The 21,360-nt window shown below is 56.2% G+C and overlaps 1 protein-coding gene across 2 annotated transcripts in view; it reads left to right on the forward strand.

Moving 5' to 3' along the window:
* The first annotated feature begins 2,933 nt into the window (after positions 1–2,933).
* ITGA11 (integrin subunit alpha 11) overlaps positions 2,934–21,360 on the forward strand; it is a 47,879-nt gene continuing 29,452 nt past the window's right edge. The window contains exons 1-3 of one of the 2 annotated variants that reach the window (XM_083849696.1): positions 2,934–3,747; positions 9,467–9,578; positions 20,499–20,608. In XM_083849696.1, the coding sequence (XP_083705822.1) occupies positions 3,696–3,747; positions 9,467–9,578; positions 20,499–20,608 (274 nt within the window). In that variant the 5' untranslated portion in view covers positions 2,934–3,695. The remainder of the gene's footprint in view (positions 3,748–9,466; positions 9,579–20,498; positions 20,609–21,360) is intronic. The other variant, XM_083849695.1, reaches the window with a different exon arrangement.

The following is a 21,360-nucleotide window of genomic DNA, read 5'->3' on the forward strand; positions in this document are numbered from 1 at the left end:
TTCTTGGCAGGCGCCTGCCTTACAGAGACAATACGAGGGTTTTGGTCACAAACTTCTGGCACCTGAGACGGAATTTTGGGGGGGCTGAAGCTGGGGGCTGCTGTCACCACCGAGAGCTGTCGCTTTCCTCCGTTTTCAAGGGAAAGTTCCTCCTCTTGCTTTCTCCACCAGATTATTCCTGGCTGCTGAGTGCTCCCTGTGTCTCACTGGATTGGTTTTGCAGCCCAGTGGGATGCCCGAGTCGCCAGCGGGACTGATCCTGCACGCACCTGCGAAGCAAACACCCCTGCCCCGAGGACCCCCCTGCCCCTTCTTCACCCCCAGCAAACCCCAAACTAAAGAAACCCGTCACAAGGGCTCGCTGAGAGCCAGGCAGAGATCGCAGCACATCTTTTCCTAGCTCTCTTCCAAGCGGCTGTGCGGGGCTGGGGCCGGCTGTTTGTTTCCAGCCCCGCCGCTCTCTGCTGGAGCTGGCTGCTGCGCTGCCAGCAGCTGGGACGTGGGGAAGGGTAAAAACCAAATGAAACTCAAGGAAGTCACCAAATTGCCCCCAAAAGCTTCCGTGGTGCTGTGCATCTTGCCAGGGGAGGGTTTGTGCCCCCCCTGCAACCGCGCTGCTGCAGGCGAGGCTTTTTGGAAGGCGCTGCCTGGGCTGGCCGAAACAGCGCTCGAATCGCAGCGGGATCCAAAACGAAATGGGAAGGAGGCTTTTAATGCGAGCCCAGCTTTTTCCTTTTTGCAGGATTAATATCATATGATGAATGCATGAGAATTATCTTCTGTAGGCTTTTTGGATGTTAAAGAGCCCCACTGCTGCATTTTCTGCTGGAATATCATGGGACGTCCTGTAACAACTTGGCTTTCCTCAAATAATTTTTTTTTTTTTTTTTTTGCAAGGGGGTGAAATACTATCATTTCCTTGTTTTCCCCTATATCACTTCCAGTGACAGCTGTTTGCATTTTGGAAGCATTACATCAATGGTATTGCAGCACAGCTCCTCTCCCCTCGCCCCGCGGCGTCTCTCCCCGAGCGAAGCAGCGTGGCCGCGCTGGTGGCAGGGGAGGGGGATGCTGATATCCCCCCCCCTCCCCGCAGCATCACAGCCCTGTCAGTGGCTGCAGTTTTTGCCAGTTCTGTAAAAGATCAGGCCAACAGGACCCTGGCCTCCCGCCACCCAAATGTGTCCAGGGTAATGAGAGACCCTGGGCGGTTTGCAAGCTGCTGGGGGACCACTGGCAAAGCAAAGTGGAACTCTGTCAGATAATGATAGGGGACAAAAAAAGGGCAAAAACCTCTCCGCTTTCCCCAAACTTAGGGTCAGCATTTGGTGGTGGTCCTGTTTTGGGGACGGGCAGAGGTGCTGGCATGTCCCCCAGTGCTGCCTGCTCCAGGTACCAGGCCGCTGGTACAAGGGGAGGCTCAGAGCCCCATAAATCCCACCTGGGGCTGGTTTCCAGGTCGGGGGGTTCAAGGCAGGAGCTCTGCTCTCCACGGAGCTTTTTAATTTCTGAATTATTGTGCTTGAGACCCCTCGGGTCTGCACGGGGAGGGGTGGGCGGTGTAAGGCCCCCGTCCCTTTCCCTGCCCTTCCTTTTCCTGCCCTACCTCTGCCGCCCTCAGGCTGGCTGCTCCCAGGGGTCTGCCTCCAAGCCACCGCTCCGAAAACTGCCCCAAGCTGCAAACCTCCAGATCACACGGGTGTTTTGTATTTTTTATTTTTCCCCGTGGGGAAAAAAAATAAAATGGTTTTGCTTTCAGTGGAGTGGAAGACGTTAGTTCCCAGCGGGACATTTCTCCAGCTGCTCGGAAGCGCTCGCGTGCCCCGAGTGAAGCCGCAAGGGCAGGGGTCCCGCTGGCACCCCGGGTGCTGCAGGAACAGCAAGGCTCAGGAGCAGGGAAAGGCCCTGGGATGCTTCCTTCATCCTGAAGGATTGTTTGTGCTCGGGAGAAGCAGCAGTCGCTCCCCCTGTGCTCTGGTTACACCGTGTTGTAAATCTCCTCTGTGTTTTCTGCCGGAGCTTTTTAATATTCCCTTCTAGTCCCTAAAAACCCTTTTAACTTTCACCAAAACCAAAAATAACAACAACAAAAGCCCTTCAGCTTCTGCTACCCCCTGAAATTCTGATTTTAGTTCCAGAGTAAGGTATGGGTGAGACAGCTGGAAAACATAGTTAGGACTGCAAATCTCTGATTTTGTCAAAACGTTTCGCTGGGGGAAGGGGTGCTATACAAACAAGCGACTGAGCATCCGCGTCTCCGAGATGTTTTGGAACCTACTGCTGCTTTGATCTCTGTTCCAGACGTGTGTCCTCTCCCGCCTGGAGACCCAAAACGTATCGACTCAGGAGGGAAAGGGGGGGAATGGGAAGGAGCTGGGTCTCCCAGGCACTCCCTCTCATCCAGGAGAGTGCCTCGAGCAGAGCTGATCTTCCTCCTGCAGCCCCGAGCTGTCTGACAGACTCCATAGGCAGAGATGTTAACGTTTGGACCCATTTCTAAAGGTCTTCCCTCTCAAGTTTGGGGTAGGAGGGACAGAAAGCTATCTGAGACCTTTGCTGGCTCCTCTGCTCGGCCGGATGGAGAGCTGGCACAGCGCAGCTGCAGCCCCCAGACTTTTTCTTCTCTCCCAGCGGTGATGTTGGGCTCGGGGCTTGGTCCGTGCAGGTGGCACCGGCACGCTCAGGGTGTTCCTTTAGCACAGAGGGCTTGGAGAAAAAGTCAGAAAGAACCTCTGGGGTCACGTCTGCTCTGAAAATAAACCAAAAACTGTATTTATCTTTCCCACTGGGAAGAGGGAGGGCACGTAGCAAGGTGTTGGCAGGTCCTGCCTCCCCAGCAGAGCCCCCCCAGGCTGTCCCCACCCCAGCTAGGAGCAAGCTGTGGGCATCCTGGGGCTCTGGGGTCTGGTCCACGGGTGCTCGGGGCTGTGTCCCAGCCCCAAAGCCCTGCCGTGGTGGCAGCTGAGCTCCTGCTGGAGCTGCCCTGGGGTGCCTCCTCCAAAGGGTGTCCCTGTATCAGGGAGGAATAGGATGGAGGGAGAAAATCCTGCCCTGGGGATGCTGTGGTGCATTAGAGGTTTTGGGCTGGAGGTGACGGGGCCCTAAATGACATCTCGTGGCTGTTGGAGGGGGCATTGGGAATCTGGCCCAAGGGCTGTGGGTATTTGGAGCACCCCGTTGTGCATGGGGCCAGCCCTGGCAGCGGGGAAGAAAGCACTTGTTAGCACCCTGCTACGTCGCCGTCTGCGTGCGAGGGGATGTGGCAGCTGATTTTAGGTGGCACTGGGGCAGAGGTGGCACCCGCCACCACCAGTGGCACCCGCCACCACCAGTGGCACCACGCAGGCTTTCCACCACCACCCTCCCATCAGGGCGAGGGCACCCAAGGGACCCCGGCGGGTGCTGTGGGGCCGGCACGGCCACAGGGCCACGGGTCCGAGCCAGCAGAGCCCCGGCACGGAGCTGATCCCTAAAGGGTGCCACGGCTGCACGCAGGCTGTCCCCTCTGCCGTCCTCTCCTGCTGTACCTCCTACAAGTCCCGCTCGTCCCTCCCACTCCCTCCCAATGCTCGCCTTCTGTCAGGGAGCCGGGGAAGGCTGGGGATAAGGAAAGGGTTTTCCGAGCAGGGCTACCAGTCTGGCTGGGTGCCTCCGGCGGATGCTCGGGGCCGGGGAGCGGGGCCCCCCGTGCTCCCATGGACCTTCCCAGCGGGCTGCTCCTCGCCTGCTCCCTCTGCCTCCTGCCCGGTAAGCACCCGCTGCCTTCCCCACGGCTGCTGCCAGCAACGGGGAAATACTTTCTGCTTATTTAGGCGAGGAGGGAAAGGTGCCTGGGAATGCCCAGGCTTAATGAGGCTGCTGGAAAAGTCGGGAGCAGGAGGGAGGGAGCGAGCCGGGCGCCTTCAAGGCAGGCGAAGAGGGGTTGAAAGGGATGAAGGGCTTTGATGGGCTCCTGGGACGGAGCGGGGAGCGCTGCCTTCCTCCCAGCGCTGGGCTGCAGGCACGAGCGGATTAGTTAGAAGTGTTCTGGAGCATCGGACGGAGGGGAAAAAAGTCCCCCAGCCATCCCGACCCTCTTAAGCAGGGTTAATTTTTGCATCCCTCAGGTGGTTCGTCCTGCTGCACGTGAGGGGTCAGCGCAAAAGAGAAGTGCTTGGGTTTAAACAAGCCACGAGGGGCTTTGGGTCGATGTTTGGCTTAAGGACGTGCTCTCGCAGCCTCCCCCTGCTCGGCTCGGTGCGCGGCGGGACGAGCGCGACCAGGGCTGGGAGCAGAGCTCGGCGTCCCGCTGGTCCCTCGCTGGCCGGGTGCTGGGAGCAGGAGGCTCCGTTTGGGCTCTGACCACGTCTGGCATCCTCCCAGGCTGGCAGCAGCAAGGCTGGGACCTCTCTTAGCTTTGAAGTGAAAAAAAAAAAAAAAAAGAGCTGGTTACCACTACCAGGAGCGCCGCCGCCCGCTAACGCACCCCCGGCAGCCAGCAGCGCCGAGCGCTAACGCCACTGTAAACATCTCTAAACATCCTGGTGGAAAAGCACGCCAGAATTTTCTTTTTTCTTTTTTTTTTTCCTTTTTTTTTTTCTTTTTTTTTCCCCCCCCCTTTCTAATTGCACTGTTGCTCGATCGTCTGAAGCCAGCCGCGGCGGAGCTGCCTTTCTTTGCCTAATGGGGAACATGTGTGCGTGCCTCGCATGGCGGCGGGCGAGCGGGGCGCGGGGCTGCCCGCGGGGGGCTGCGGGGCTGCCGGGGCCCTGCTTACGTGGGCAGCAGTCCCTCAAGCGAGCTCCCCCTTCAAGGGCTGCTGCTTGCAGGGCTGCTGCAGTAGACGTGGTGAATCCCCGGCTTCGGGCTGAACAAAAATCCTCCAGGAGAACGTTTTTGCCCACGCGGTTTTGCCATGCCCACGGGCGATGGTGCTGCCCCATGAGCCCTGTGCCGGCGGGAGGGTTAAGGCACAGCTTCCAGGGCGACGTGGTGGTCCCCGTGGCCTGGGACGCTTTGTGGCCGTGGGGCGATATATTTCGCAGGGGACTAATGCTGGTGTTTCATCAGCTGAACTCGAAGCAAGTTTGGGACACACGTGGGAGGCCCCTGGCACCGGGATGGGACGTGTGGCCTCGGGAACTGTCCCTTTGCTGCGCAGGCAGCCCCCGCGTGCCCTGGAGCACGGCATGGTCTGCAAGCCACTTTCCCAGGCTGGGAGTCCCTGGAGGCACTGCGATGTCTGCGCACAACCGGGGGACAAACCGAGCTGTCCCTAAGGTCCAGGCCGGTTCCTCTCCCCCAGGGTTTTGGGGCAAGCGGGGTGCAGCTCTGAATTAGGAGAGCCCAGCCAAGGACTTGCTGAAACACACACCTCCCAGCAGCAGCCGTCCAGGGGTCAGATCGCAGGGAAGCTGTGACCCATGGCCATGGGGACCGGGTGTCTGCCCTGGGATGACTTCCCTTGTCCCACACCACGCAGTTGTTTCCCTTCATCAGATGCTTTGTCCAGACAAGGGGGGGGGGGGTCTGCTGGTCCCTCACAGGAGGGTCACCAAGCAGTAAAACCGCGGTGCTTGCTCCGTGGGGGGTGCTTGGGCTGGCCCAGGTGGGTTCACAAGGGACCTGTCAGTTCTGCCTGGGGATTTGGTGATGGGAACTAAGTCCTGGGTGGCTGCACGGCCCGAAGAGCAGTGCTGGGACATCCCACACCTAACATCCTCCATCCACTAGCTGAGATTTGGCCAGGGAGGGTCCGTGGTATTCAAAACCCCAAGCGCCGTGGTGCCTTTGGCTGTAGGACATGCTGCAAACGAATGCTCAACGCGTTCCTTGATGCTGTTAAACGTGGGCTGCTGCTATTAAAGCAGCCAGACAGCTCCTCCCCGTTTTTTGGGGGGCCAGAGAGCTGGCACGGTGGAAGCACAAGGTACTTCTGTCGCTGCTGCCCCGGGGCTCTTTGTTCGAGACTCTGTGGGTAACCAGGAATGTTACAGCACACGCACCCGCGATGACTGATCTCCTGGTCATCTTCACTATTCCCTGGCTCTCCGTCCGCAGCCTCGGCAGCCACCAAACCCCGTTTGTTTCCTAATAGCTGATGACAAATGCTGGCTTCGAGATAGCGACCTGGGGAGGAATTTGGTGCTTTCAGCATTTCAGTCTGCACAGAGAGCGCGATAGGGGCTGAGGCTAGAGGGATGCCTGGGAACATCTGGTCTGCCCTGCTCCATCTCGGGGCCTGCTAGCTTTTGCCCAAATACCCCGTATCAAGCTCAAAGGCTTTTCTAAGGCAATCCTAAATATAAAAACAAACGATGTGTGCGACAGATGGGTTGCAGAGGAGAGTCCCAAGCCTCCAAAGCCCACATGGCAGTGGGGACCCATCACAGGAGCCTGGCTGAACGTGGCCAGCAGCCCTGGGGACGTTGGGGTGGCACGGGTCACCACTGCATGGTGGCTCTTGGTGGCAATGGCAGGGTCTTTGGACACGCTGTCCCACCACGGGGGTTGCATCTCCCATGTGGGTGCGAGTGGTGAGGAAGGGAGGGTTGCAAGGACAGCTCTTGGGCACCAGAGCCACAGCCCTCACCCCGCGATGCCTCCGTCTAGAGCCATGAAAACACCAGTTTGGGGTTTAGGGTTGCACTGTGCTGTTATGCCTGCAGTCAAATACAAAATTAAATTAAATTAAAATGAAATTCTTCCGGCAGCTCCGCTGCCCTGCTCAGGTCTCCTCAAATCACCAAGGGTTGGAGCAAAGCAACCAGCTAAAGCCACCAACCTCTTACGGCAGCAGGATCAACCTCAAGGCACAGGGAGGATTTGTTTTTATTCTTTTTGGCAGGAAAGGTGCCTTTTACTCCCAGTATTGTTTCCCAATTGTGTTGGGTTTTTTTTGTTGTTTTTCCTTTTCAATATTTGACCTGACAAGAATCAAAGGTTTGGCCTCAGCCGAAGTTCCACTTCGGAGAGGAGGTATTTGAGGCTTCCTGCCTTGGCACGATCGCAAGCAAAACATGTGGGTTTTGGTCACTTATTTATGACAGTGATGTCACTCCTGACAAGAAAACGAGACTGAGTTCTCCGGGTTGCTAAGTCTCCTTGACAGCCTTTCAAAAAGATCCCATTAATTTAAGACGGTTTAAACTCTGTCAGGTTTTTTGTCTTTCTGCCTCGAATGCACCCACGTCAATTCCTTCCCTCCCGTGCCCACATACCAGGGGCTTTGCCAACCGCTGTCTGCAACCTTTGCTCCCGACCACTTCATTTCTCTGCCTGCTGCCTGCCACCAGCACCGGGCATTGCAGCCCTCAGAGCCCCCTCTCTGCAATTTTGGGATCCGACGGATTTGTGCTATGGGAGTGGGCCAAGGATGGCTGCGGGCCCTCATGTCCACATGGGCTTTATTTCTGGTTAAAAATGAGCATTTGGGTACTTTTAAAGAGAAGGACCAGCAGGCTGGAGCCCACGCCGTGCTCCAGGGTGGGGATTTGGCCACCTTGGGCAGCAGCTCCCTACGGTCCTGAAGCTTTCCAGAGGATCAGCTATCAAGGGTTTTGTTTTTTTTTTTTTTTTTCCCTTCCTCTCCTTTTTTTGTCTTTTCCAGCCCTAGTGCAGTATAACCAGGCCACCCTGACTCCCAGCCTGGCCCCTCATTTTGCATTGCGCTGTCCTTTGGGGAGGTAGCCAACCAAAAGGGGTGGGAAATTGCTTTTTTCTTCACATTTTCCACCTGCATTAATTTGCTCATCTCACACTTATCCCTGCTTCTCCTGATTTAGAGACATTTGCATTTAGTAAGCCACTAGTTATCTTTTTTCTTTTTCATGATTTTTTGCCCCTCTAAGATGCCTTTTGCAAACAATTTGGTTGCATTTTACTGCTCCAGGAGGCCAGAGCTGCAGCGAAGGCCTAAAGCAAGGAGCCGTGGGATGGGCATCCCCAACTCGCCAAAGACATCTGCTTTCCTGTCAGCTAGGCTTACCTAGGAAAATGTCTTTTTGGGGCAAATTCAGAGAAACTCTGCATAAATGGGAGGAACATCTGTGATATTCTCTGTGACACTTGCTCTGCTCACTCACTGCAGATGCTTCTGCATCACCTGGAATTGAGCCTTGTTGGTTGGTGCTTGAAATGCCCCCGAGCCCCCTCTTCCAGCCAGACCCCCGTGCCCCCCGTGCCCCCCCATGCCCCCCGTGATGCCCCATCTGCCCTGTTCCCCCCTGTACCCTCTTTGCCCATCGCCTCTCTCCAAGGCCAAAACTCAATTTCGCGATGTTGCCACTGGGTAATGGTTGACTCAGAGGAGGTTTTAATTTGTTTTGCAATGTTAAATAAGGTCAATCTACCACAAAATGTGCTGGCTCTGATCTCCCCCGTCTCCTTTTTTTCCCTTGCTTTCTAGAATTTCTTTTTGTAGGACTTTAAAGCTTCTTACCTCAGCTCTCCTTGGCGAGACTCTGCTCTTCTCTGTTTACCAAGCCAACGTCGCCAATTTGTTTCTATGACTGCAAAAAAACTCAGGTTTATTCCTAACATTCCTACCTATGAAAGCACTTTCCATCCTGAACTTTCTGCCTGGGAAGCGGCATTCCCGGCCTCTCCTGTTGACATCCCCTTTATACCCACACAAATACCAAATGTGAGCCTTCTGCTGCCTTTAAAGCCGTCCTTGCCATGATGCCAGGACCTGTTATTTGCAGAGGGACGAGCCATCCAGCACCTGCTTGCTGCCCGAGGGCGAGCAAAGAGCTGGGACATGCGGGCCGTCCCGTGTCCCTCCCTGCAGCAGAGCCACCCTGGGCCCTGATCTGTGCCCCCCTGCACTTCCACAGACCAGCAGGGAAAATAATACTGTATAGAAAAAAAAACTCTTCTTAGAAGACGTGCAGCATTTGTACCCATGGAGGGCTTGAGAGCATCCCTGAGGCAAACCCAAATCTGCCCCGTCTGGGTCTGAGCATCCATCCCCAGGAGACCCCCCCGGACTCCTTCCCCTTAGCAAACCCCCCCCATGACACCAGCTTTTGCTTGCACGGGAGAAATGAATCCACACTTTGCCCTTTGGTGCTGTAATGCCCCTGGGGAAGGCAGGAGGTGGGCGCTGGGGATGGCCGGGTGCTGGATTCCAGCCCCTCGGAGGCCGGCAGTGGGTTTTGGGTCCCAGCCTCCCTCCGTCGCAGCTGGCGAGGTGCCCCAGAGGTGCTGTGATGGGGTCAAACCACCCCTGTGTCTCTTAGGGCCTTCCTGGGACGTGATAGGCACTGGGGGGAGCAGAATTCAGGGGATGGTTGGGGTGGAGGCTCCTCTGGAGGCTTCTGGGCCCAACCCTGCTCTGGCAGGCCAACATGAACGGCTCCACGGATGGAGGCTCTGCACCCCTCAGGATGACCCCTTTGGGGCCTGGCCCTCCCCGCACCGTAAAGGTGCTTTCCCCTAGCACCTCAGCACCCTGCCTGACGGGATCCTTCTCCTCTCTCCCCAGGGTTCAGTGACAGCTTCAACATCGACACCAAGAGGCCCAAAATCATAGCTGGCTCTAAGGACGCCTATTTCGGCTACACGGTGCAGCAGCATGACATCGGGGGCAAGAAATGGTGAGTGAGCCCCAAAGACGGGGGGTTACAGCAACCTACAGGAATGCTGAATGTCTCCTGCTCTTCCCAACCACCTTTTTGGGGTCGGCAGCGTCCAGGCTTGGCAGGAAAGCGAGATTTGGTGCTGGTGGTGCTGGGGCCAAGCTGGTGTGCGCAGATCAGGGCTTGCAGGTGCTGCGAGGAGCTGCCCCGGGCAGGTTCACGGCTCCCTGGTGCTGCTCAGGCTCCAGCACTTGCTGGAAACCCGTCGGGGTTTTGGGCCAAGGCCATCCCTTTTTATAGAGTTTCCAAGAAGACAGGTCTGCAGAAGTGATCAGAGCCGCCTGCGGCTGTCGGGGGTGCGGGGTGAAGCTGGGATGGGTTTTGCTCGGGGTTTTGCTCGGATTTTGGATTTCTGCGGCATTGTGCTGCTCGCTAAGGTGCTGGGGGGGATGATGTGGCCAGCCAGCGAGGCTGGGGAGACGCTGGGTGCTCTCCACGGGCACAGCCAGGTACCACCCTACGGGTGCTCTACAGCCAGGCTTAGGGCAGCGAGCGAGCACGTCATTAATGCTGATCAATACCAAAAAGCTCTGAGTGGTGGGATAAAGTTCAGCTATGCAGCAGGAGATTGTGCTTGGGGATGGGGCAGAAAGGGGAAGGTGCAGCCCGTGAGGCCACCTCAGCCCCATTGCAGCCGGGTCCTGAGCAGGTACTGTAGCACCCGGGGGTGGGTGCAAAGTGCTGCCATGCCGGGCACTGGAGCATCCTCGTGGAGTGCTCACGGTCCGTGAGCAGGTCTGCACGTGGCACCAGGGAGCTTTTTCTTAGAGCTGCCCCTGATCGCGGCGGTCTCGCCATCCTTTCCATCCCCGTTGCCCGTGAACCTAAGCGATGGGTTTTTTTGGAGGGGTAAGGAATTTTGGGCAGCCTGACAGCACGACTGTTCATGGCCAAAGCCACCAGAGCAGGGAGCAAACACGGCCACCGAGCGGTTCCAGTAAATACATCAAATTCCTGCACGAGGCCAGGCTGGGGCAGCTCACGTCCGCGAGCGAAGCTGCTTCGCTCAGGCAAGTTTTCGTTTGTGGTCTCATTCCATGCGATGCTGGAGCGGGTGCCCCTGCAGGAACAGCTGCTTTGAGCCCAAAAGAATCGTTTCTTAGCCCATTTTCTGGCCCCAAACCCTCATGGTCTTTATACACTAGGGCCACAACCCAAATGCAAGCTGTGGTGGTGTGCAGAGGTGCAGCAGATGGCTGTCAGCATGCCGGTAGGGCCAGGAAAGGAGGCAGAACCTTGCCAAAAGTCGCAGGGTGGCTTCTCAGGGCACGTCAGCACAGCCTCCATCCTCCTGCCCATGTAGGCCAGCACATCGGCAGGATGGGGACTGCCTCTCCATGGCAGCTCCAGTGTATTCAAGCCTCTTGTTTGCACCGGATTCTGCTGTGAAATATCTCCTCCCAGGAGCGGATCCAAAACCCCACATCAGCGGGTTTTGAGCTGCCCCCACAGGAGGCTCTGGCCCTGCACTACCCAGCTTAGGCTCAGCCTGGGAAATGCAGATCGGAGCCCGCGGTTCTCCAAAGGAGATAAGGAACAGGAGCCGTGTGTCCCTGCCATCACATTCCTGCCCCCTCTGCTGCTAAAAAACATCACTTCCATATCTCATTTCATCCATCAAGCACCAAAAACCTTGGTGGAGAGCAGCGTAACCCAACGAGGACAGCACAAGGGCGTGCTACTGCTTGGTGTTCCTCGAGCAATAACCCAACGTCCGTCTGCGCGGGACATCAGCGTCACGGAGGAAGACAGAAGAGCTCGGCCACGGTCAGGTGCCACCGTCACTGCTGGGAGCAGCAGAGGGTGACGAGGTCTGGCTTTGGCATCTCCTGCATCTCCCCAGCCACCGTTGGCCAGGGCAGAGCTGGAGCTTCTCCCCACTGTCAGTTGCTCTGCACGCAAAAATGGATGCTCGCTGCGATGAGTAAGCGTAGGTACATACATAAATACAGTGTGCGTTGTAGTATGCAATTACATAGTATAGAATGCCTATTAAATGTGTACATAGTTAAAAACTGCAGCCACCATGACTCACTCTGGTTAAAGGATAAATGACTGAACAAACAAAACGTCTGTAGTATAAACCGAGGACGTAGAGAGGGAGCAGCTCCGCCACATGATGATAATTGTGCAGAGCCTCGGCCAGGCTCAGGAGCTGCCAGAAAACAGAAGAAAAGGGGATGATAAGACGAAATCCCGGCAGCTGCTAAGGCAGAAGCCAGGCAAGCATCATCGAATGTTGGCCCTGAGGATTTCGGCAAAATCCCCCAAAATACAGCAGAGCTCGGAGGAGCTGAATGGCCGTCTCAGAAACGTGGCTCCTGCAGGAGGGATTGCTCTAACAACACGCAGGGAGCCGGCTGCCAAATACCAAATGTGGAATCCAAGGACTTTGGCACCTCTGCTCCGGTCTGAACCGTTTAATGCTGCTTTTGGCCAGGGTGGAGGGCTTCAGAAGGCTTTCAAAGCAGCTCCTATATGTGTGTGTGTGAGCGTATAGGCGTATTTGTGTGTATGGACGTACACACACACATAAAATATTCTGCAGGCGTATTTTTCCTTGTGGCTATTTCTCTTTCTCCAGCCTTTCAGGAGGGAGCCAGATAGCTTGCACGTGGGGGCTATAACTGCAGCCCTGATAGTGGAAAACCTGGGAGGAAAGAATTCGGATTATTAAACTCCAGGGGAAAAAAAGCACTTGGAAATATACTGCTCTAACAGCTCGCCGCTTCGGGGGGTCGCTTCTCCTGCTGGCAGTCAGCGGCTGACTTTCAGACCTCCCTCTCGCCGCTTTCTCTCCCTTTTTCATCGAGCAGGAGGTGCGATGTGTACTTTTTCCAAGTATGTGAATGGAAAAAAAAGGACAGCTGGCTACCGAAACTCACCCAGACGTGCAACACGGTGGCAACAACCCAGCGCTCCTGCTGCAGCTGGGGCCAAATTCTGCCTGGAGTGAAGGGGTTTGAGCATCCCAGCACCGTGGTGCTGGTGCCCCAGGTGGCACCGTGAAGCCGGGGGGATCAGTGCTCCCCCAGGCTGATGCAGGCAGGGTGAAGTGGCCTGGCAGAAGCTCGGGTTGAAGGAGACGGAGGAGTTTTAAGGGCAGAGGTGATGGTGGTGGTGTCCCAAAGGGCCTGGAGCTGCTCCTCTGCCCCACCCTGGTCCGTGCAGGTTTGGGGGGTCAGGGGGGTCAAACAGACCAGAATCACCTGGAGTTCGGGGTGAAAAGTTCTCAGAGGTCCAAGATCAGGGGGGTAAGAGGGAAAAGGGGGAAAAGTTTCTCTCCCTCTTTCACCTCCCCTCTCCTGTTGGCTTCTTTCGACTCCCCGCCATCCCGGCCTTAGTGTCACTCCCTGGGGAAGGAGAACCCCACTCCCTGCTCTGCTCACGTGCTGGCTCTCGTGCTGTCCTGGAAGCTTTTCCAGCACTTTCCTTGCAGGCTGTGCCACCAGGTATCTCAAATTAGCCCCCCTCTGTTTCTGTGCCCCAGCTGGAGTGGGGACAGGTCCCCATGCTGGCAGGACGGGGGCTGTGGCGGGCACAGATTTTTTGGGGTGCAGCCCAAGCAGCAATGGTGCACTTCACCACCTGAGATGGATCACCGTCCCTGTAGGCAGCGAGTCCATTGCCAGGCAGAAAGCCCAGCTGTCGCCCCCGGCTTTCCATCCCCACCTTTCCCCTCTAAATCAAAAATTCGGGAATAGGAGGCAGGGGCCGGGCTGTGCCGGAGCATCACCAGGGCCCTGCACTGGCTCGTGTCTGCGGGCTGCACATTTCCAGCTATGCAAAAAAAAAAAATAATAATGCTTGAGGAAAACTTGCTGTGGAAGGAAAGGCCTGGGAATAAACAGCCATTAGCCTTCAGAAGCCATAAAAATAATAAATATAGCATCGCTGAGCTGGCTGGGGCCAGGGCTTCGCTGATGCTGCTGGCAAGATGGCATTGCCCGGGAGCGCATCCCTGGCTGCTGGAGCTCGTGCTGCCCCAGCCCCGCCGTGCAGCAGCACCAGGTGGGGTGCTGCGAAGCCTGGGTGCAGGATTTGGCCCCTCAACCACAGTGGGGACCCCCGTGGTTAAACCCCCCTGGGTGCCCGGCAGCTCCAGGCACAGACGTGACGTTTCCAGTCTGAGCACAACCGAAGGGAGAAGGAGGAGGGAGAGGAGAGAAAAGTCTGCTCGGTGGACTTTGAGCTGTAATTGTGCTGATCTGGAAAAACAGTTAAAGGGTTTGCTGTTTCCCTACTACTGCGAGGCTTTCTTGGCTGCAATTCTCCTGTGGTTTGGCCGGTACCCGAGCGCTGGGATTATTTTGGTGAAAGGGTACATAGCTGCAGAGCATTCCTTCGGCGCGGGGACCGTGTCTGCTCCCGGCTCTCCCTCCCACCGTGCCAGGGCTGCGGGACGCGCCGCGGCCCCGCTCTTCCCTTTTCCCATCTCCCATGCTCCGGGGTCGTCCCCGCTTTGGTGTTATTGTGGGTGTCATTCCGGGGGATTTAGCTGGGAATCGCAGGGGCTCTGTTACCAGCATCATGGGGCTTTTGGGGGCCGTCCCCCACTGCCTGGCACCTCCCCTGGGGCACCAAGGAGGACAGGGGACATCTGACGTCCTCGGGGCACATCTTCCTTGCCACGAAGCAGCACGGTTGTCACCAGCTCCAGGGCTGGTGTGCATCAGCTATAAGGTTAGGCTCTTCAGCTTTTATTTAATTTATTTTTAGAAAGATTTTGGCCCAAGCAGGAAAATAGCCGTGATCTCCCACTCCGCAGCTGCAGCGCTCCGCACGCTCTCACAGCCCTCCAGGAATCAGGATGGAGGAAAAGTGAGGCTAGAGATATTTTGCAGCAGACCTTTACGAATGGGAGGGGTGTTGCTCCTTCCCATCTTATATTGCTCGACCAAGAAAAGGCTTCTGCGGTCACATCTTTATTATTTAGGGTTGGGTGGTCTCGGAGCACCGCAGGTTAGCAGGATGGAGCCGGTGACCTACCGGGGGTGTGGGAACCCCCACGAACGCCGTGAGCTGGCGATAACGGGCACTTTGGGAAAGCGAGAGGCATCCGGCAAGAACTGGAGTTGGAGATTGGGGTTTGCTTTGGAAACCTCCAGCAGAAAGTCGGAAATCACACGGGTCTGGATGAAAAGGGTGCCTGATGCCGACAAAAAGCATCAACCAGTGCTGGAAACCCACAGCCCGGGCAAGAACCGCCGAGGGGCCTCGCCTGTAAACACCTCAGGGTTACGATATCCCTAAGTAAAAGGGAAAAAATGACACCAAGAAAAATAAGAAAGTATCATTATTTCTAACCACACCATTCTGCGAGCTCCTCGGCCGTGTTCTGCAGCACACCCGTCATGTGCTATTTTAAGGAGAGCTCCGGGAGCTGCGCTCACTGCGACGGCTCTGGGGTTCCTACGGCAGAAGCGGCGGCTCCCTCGCCTCGGCCACTGCCTGCCTTGGGCTCTGGTCCCTTGGTCCCGTGTCCTGGTGGTGGCCCCCTTCCCGTTACATGGGTACTGGATGGATGGAGGCAGCCCCCCCGGGTCCGGCACGACCGTGGGGTGCGTTTGGAGCCGCGGGATCGGGCTCTGCAATTCGGAGCATCCTGGCTCGGCCTGAGCAGCTGGTTAAATTACAGCCGCGTTTATGTTTTGTTTTGCAATGAGAGGGTTTGTTGTACAGCAGGGAGAACACCGATCGGCCCTTAGGAAAACAACCGCCGAGGGTGTCTGTGCCCATCGGTGGCAGGACAGCTTCCCGCAGGCTGTCCCCGGGCAGGAGGTGGCCAGAAGGGGACAGGGACAAGCCTCATGCCCAGGAGCAGGTCTGGGTCTGATCCCCGTGGGGCTGGTGTGTCCCAAACCCCAAACCTCAGAGCAAGGAAGCACCGTGTCTTGGGAGAGAAACCCCTTGAAACCCTCAAACCGTGGGGACAGAGCTCTGCAACTGCTCTGCCGTCTGTTAACCGGGAGTGAACTGGGAGCTCTGAAGCCAGGAATACTTCTGCTGAGGGATGAGCTAGCAGGTATTCAATGGACAGAAGAGTCTTGCAAAGGGTGTGGCATTCCCCTGCGGCCACTGCTAGCTCAGCCCTGAGCTGGTGGTGGCCATCCTCATCCTCCACCTCCCCGCCGCGCACCCTGCCTCGGGTGGAGGCTGGGTGAGCCCTCTCGCTGCCATCACGCAGGAAAGCAACGGCCTGCCTCGCTCCTGGCCTTGCGCACCATCCTTTTTCAAACCTGCTTTTCCAAAATTAACCAATTAACTTGGACACAGACATTCACTCGGTCATCTCCTGGCCCTGCTGCACCTCGCCAGGCGTTGGGCAGTGCCTCAGAGCGTGCTAGGGGATGGCTCTGGGCCTGAAAACAAACCAGCCGCTGGCTCCAACCCCCTCTGTCAGAGCGTGGTGGAGCTCGGCCACAGCCGTTTGTCCCAGATGTGTTTTTGTAGACGCATTCGGTCACCGACACGCGGGCTTTGGCTGCTCGAGGTGAGCCGGAGCGGCTGGGAGCCGCCTGCCCCTGCCCACGCCGTGCGATGGGACGGTCCCCGTGCGAGGGGCTGGATGGCATTGCTGGCATCCCAAAGTCAAGGCCGTGGCCACGGGCTGGCAGCACGCTCGGCTAGAGCCAGGTCTAGGACTTGGTTCCAGGCCCCGCGTCCTCCCATGCCGTGATCCCTCTGCCGGCTCTGCCTCCCCCTGGACTCCCACCAGGTCTTTTTTTTTTTTTTTCCACCCTTGCCAATGTAGAGAAAAACATCTCGAAGTCCATTCCCCTGCCACGTCCTGTCCAAGGAGCCACAAAGCAATTTAAAGTTTTCCACAGCTGAACTCTCCTTTTCCTGAACCTCCTTAATCACTTCTTCATCCAGGCCCATCTTGAATAAATTAACTACAAGCGAATTTGCCTTGCAGGAGATTAAGTGTTCCATTGATTGAAAAATCCTGTGAAAAGCATAGTTTCTTCTCCATTCCTCCCTAATCCCTGCATTCCCGGATCACCAGCTAGACATACCTTCTTTTCCTGACTCCTTGCCATTTAATCAAAACATTTTGGGTCTCCAAATGAGCTTCGCAACCTCTCCGCCGTGCGCGCAGAGAGCCCGGTGTGCCGGGGGATCGCCGCCTGAAGAAGCCAGGAACTGGCTGGCTGCAGAAAGTCTCGGGGGGCTCCCAGGCATCCCTAGTTCGGGGTGCACAGCACCAGTGGTGACTGCACCTCCCTGCTGCCTGGAGGTGATCTGAGCCTGGGAGAAGGTGCTGGGGGGAGCAGCTCTGTGCAGGGTGGTCCACGGTACAGGCAGGAGGGCAGGATAGGCGGGGACCAGTAGCACATTATGGGCAATAGGCAGAAATTAAAAAAAAAAATAATTATGAAATAGAGACTGATAAATGAAGAGAAATAGAGACCGTGCAGCCGAAGCAGAACCACAGGGGTGAGGTTTGGGGGCATCACAAGGCGACCTGGTGGCGTGGTGCCCCCTCGCTAGGAGATGTGGCCGCACGCGGTGCCTTCAGCTCAGCGCTGGAGCCTGAGGCTGAAGGGATGAGGCTGAAGGTTGGGAGGATGAGGCTGAAGGCTGAGGCTGAAGGGATGAGGCTGAAGGGATGAGGCTGAAGGCTGAGGCTGAAGCTCTTCTACAAATTCCCCAGGGAAAGGACGGATTCTCCCGCGCTCGATGCCTTCGAAGCACGGATGGATGGTTTTCAGGGAGATATTCTCCAGCCAAGAAGCACCCTTTGCTGGGTTCACTACCAAGACAGTAGGCATGAATTAATGCCTGTGGCACAGGAAATTTCACCAGATAATTGGGCCAAGGGAAAAAAAAAAACGAGCGATGACTCAGTACCAGGTTTTCTAGACACCGAAGTGCCGCAGCCTTTCAGGGTCTGTGCTGCTCCGCTGGGCTAGAAGCAGGGCACCGTGCATGCCATTGACATTCACGTGAGACAAAACCATTTAAAAAGGTGCAAAAAAAAAAAAACCCTGCAAATTCCCAGTTTGGCTTTGATGCTTCCTTTTGGTGCTTGAGGTGGGACTCGCGCAGCCTGCGGCCCCAGCCCCAGCCGCCCCAGCGCGCGGCTCCTGCAGGACCAGCAGGAGGAGTTCGGCCCCTGCTCCCCTTCCTGCACTGGCGGAGCAGATGCTCCTCAGGCATTTCCACTGACATCTTGGTTTTCCATTTTTTTTTCCCAGGATAAAAGTTAAAAATATGTCCTCAGACATGTTGCTCTGAGCAGTCTGCGCGCTTCACATTTAATTCCTTTTTTTTTTTTTTTTTTTGCTTTTGTTTTCCCCATAAGGAGCGCATGAAAAAGGAAGGCGAGGGAGGGCCTGTTTGGTTCTTATTTTCTTTTAAATCTTCCTTTATTAGCCAAAGCGTGACTCAAGGCCTGCCGCTCGGGTCTCTGCGGAGGGCTTTGCTTGCTCAGGACCGGGGGCTGCAACCCTCGAGGGAGGGCGAGGGGGGAGATTTGGGGTGCGTATGGGGAGGGGGCCGGCTCCCTGTGGATGCTCAGGATGCTCTCAGTAGATTTGGGTCATTTGGGATGGGACCAACCAGCCAACCAAACACAAAAAAAGCAAAGCAAAGAAGCAAAAAAAAAAAAAAAGACGAACTATTTAGACCACAAGTTTCTAAACCACGAAATAAAGGAGGGGGTCTGTCACCTGTGAGCCGGTGCAAGCGGCAGCATCACTGCCAGCCAGCTTTGGGGAACCTTTTCCCAGCCCTGCCGCCAGCACCGTCACCTTCCCGACAGCTGGAGAAGCCTTCTCCCGAGCTGCCAACTTTCCATGGGAATTCGACAGCTTCAGCTAATTAATCATTTCAATTTAACCCAAAAGGGAAAACAATGCCATTGTCTTGGGGAGACGAAAAAATCTGTTTCTGCGAGCTTCGCGACCCCTTCATGCATTTCTGCTGCGTTTATGGCAGCGGCTGTAAATATTTGGGCTTTTTTTGAGCCTCGAGGCCTGACGTAGGGCCGGGGAATGGGTGGAATGGGCTGCCGTGCAGTCGTCATCGTCTCGTGTTTTACCAAGTTGCTTCGTCCTCATAAACGCCGCAGTTCGGTGCTGCTGAGCGAATTAACGGGTGGTGTGACACTGTTAATAAGGGAGGGAGAATTACTGGGAGATTCCCGTCTTGGCCTTTCTTATGGTGGGGTAATTCGGGGGGCAGGGGAGCACAAATCCTGTGGGTACCTGGGCACGGCGGTGGGAAAGCTGTGGGAGCCAGCCGGGTGGGGATGCCCCAACAATCACAATATCCTCTTTGTGTTAAATCCTCGGGGGACGAAGAGTGGAAAACAAGAGGACACCATCCTTTGAGGTGCCTCAACCTTTTTTCCTTCCCATCTTCAAGGGTTTTTTCCCTCCTCGCCCCCAATGTCTTTTCACATCTGCTGCCATCCCCCTTTCTGACCGTGAGCATCAATCGCATGGCAGCGGCAGGGAGACGCGAGCAAAACTCCTCGTCCAGGTTCAGGGGCAGGCACCGGATCTGCCTGAGCCTCTGGGTGCTACTGGGGACGGGTCCAGATGGTTGTTATTTTGCCCTAATTAGTCTCCTCGTTAGCAGCGAAGCTGTAAGACAGGAAGTATTTCCATGAGAATCCTTAAATGCTTCTTAGATTTTGGAGGTTTTCAGTTGGCGAGCAATCCCATTTTATAGTGAAGGGATAAAAGAATGAGTGTTTAGTGTCTTTGTAGAAGCAGTGCTTAAAAACAAAAAAACAAAAAAAAAGAGAAAAAAAAAGAAAAAAGGCCATTTCTGGCCTAACAGGGAACATCTGTGCTGGGAGCGGTCGCTTCGCCAGCTGTTGTATAGGGCAACCCAGAACAAAAGAGGTCCTGTTTATTCAGCAATCCGGACAGGGACGGCTGCATCCACCAAGCGGGCTGTAAAATCAAAATGCAGTGGACTAGGTTTATTTTGGGCTAACACGTTGGGAGCAGGAGATGCCAGGAACCCGCGGTTCGGGGTATTTTTGAACTAGCCTGGAAGGGACAGCCAAATTCCTCAGGTCCTGCTCTCCTCCTCCTTCGGTTTGCTGCTTTCGACTGGTCTGGTCAAGTCCACAGGAAAAAGTGAGAAAAATGCTTGCAATGTCCCAGATACATCCCACACCCTCGCTGGCTCTTTGTGCTTTTATCAGCTGATAAACCTCCGCTTATTTTAAAGTGCAGATGGGTGCCAGCGTCCTCGCCTGCACTGGCTGGTGACCCCACCACCAGCTCCAGGCTGTTTGTTAGCGAGCAACCCCAGCTTGGAGCAAAACCCCCGGAAATTCACGTTTTTAGCTTTTCAGTGGGGAAAATTCCCCACGGACCCCAGTGAGAGCTACAACTGCCTATCGCTTTGGGTGTCTTGGAAGGAGCCAGGACTCCTTTGCACACACCCACGTCCCAGAGGTGATCCCAGCAGCGGGAAGTGCTACCTCCTGTCCCCATCCCAGGGACAGCTGTGCCCACCCTGGGGACCTCAGGTGGATGCTGAGGGCATCGGTGCTGGTCCCGCTGCCGGCGCCAGCCACGAAAATGCATCAAGAGGAGGGGGCGAGGGGCTGCAGATGGGTTTGCAGGCCTCGTAACCCCATAACCTGGTGGGCATTGCTTCCAAGTGAGTCATCTGGGGTCGGGGGTGGGAACTGGATGATCTTTAAGGTCCCTTCCGTCCCAAGCCGCTCTATGATTCCACGATTCATCTGGCCAGCTTGGAGGGTTCCCTGGGGCTGGCGGGGACCGGGTCTCATCCTGCAAGAGGCAACAGACGAGAGCGTTGGGACCCCATCCTTGCAGGAACGTGTCCCATTTTCTGAAGGCCACCCCGTCCAGCCCAGGGGTACTGACAGGCACCTCTTTCCCGCAGGCTGGTGGTGGGGGCCCCCTACGAGACCAACGGGCAGCAGAAGACGGGAGACGTCTACAAGTGCCCGGTGACCAGCGACACCCCCAGCAACTGCACCAAGCTCAACCTAGGTACGGGGCGCGGGGCGCGAGGGGAGCTGGGCGCTTCTAGCACGCCGTGTGCTCCTTGTCACGGCTTTATTCTTTAAAATTCACCCTGGTGCTTTGCCCGGATTGCTCCCAAAAGCAGAAGGACCACATTTGAGGAGGATTTTTGAATGAGGTCATTAGCTCAGGTGTTCATATGACTCCCGGTGCCGGGCTTTAAGCATCGGCAGGGTAAAACGAAGCAAGTCAGGCGAGAGTGAAAAAGTGATTTATTTAACGGAGCTTAAAGTGTTCAGTTTATTCGATCAGGACAGAGCTAGCAGCGGGTAACAACCCCACTATCAGACACCTTATGATGTATCATGGAGTCTGTGGTCCCACTGGGGGATGCTCAGGGGGTGCAGGCACCCCGGCAGGAGGCAAGTTTCGCCTCCAGCACCCATCCTGCTCAGCTACTGCGGGAATTGGTGCTCAGCTCCACCACCCCTGGGGCCCTGCCATGGCAGGAGGAGAGATCCGGGGGGTCTCACACGTCCTCAGCCAGCCCCGAGGAGGGGGAAATACCCAGCTCTTTATCAGGGTTCCTCTGTCTCTGTCTGCCAGCGAGGCCAAAGGGGACAAAGCCCCGCATCGCCGTGTCAGTGGGGGACGTGGGAGCCGGGGACTTTCCCAGGGTCTTGAGGAGCACTGGTGGGGCTCGGGGGCAAAGTCTGGGGAGGTTTCCCGCTGGAGCAGCAGTTCCCACTTGATTTGTCATCATCATTAATCCGGACTGT

This window comes from Anser anser (assembly GCF_964211835.1).
Source record: "Anser anser genome assembly, chromosome: 10".
Classification (NCBI taxonomy): domain Eukaryota; kingdom Metazoa; phylum Chordata; class Aves; order Anseriformes; family Anatidae; genus Anser; species Anser anser.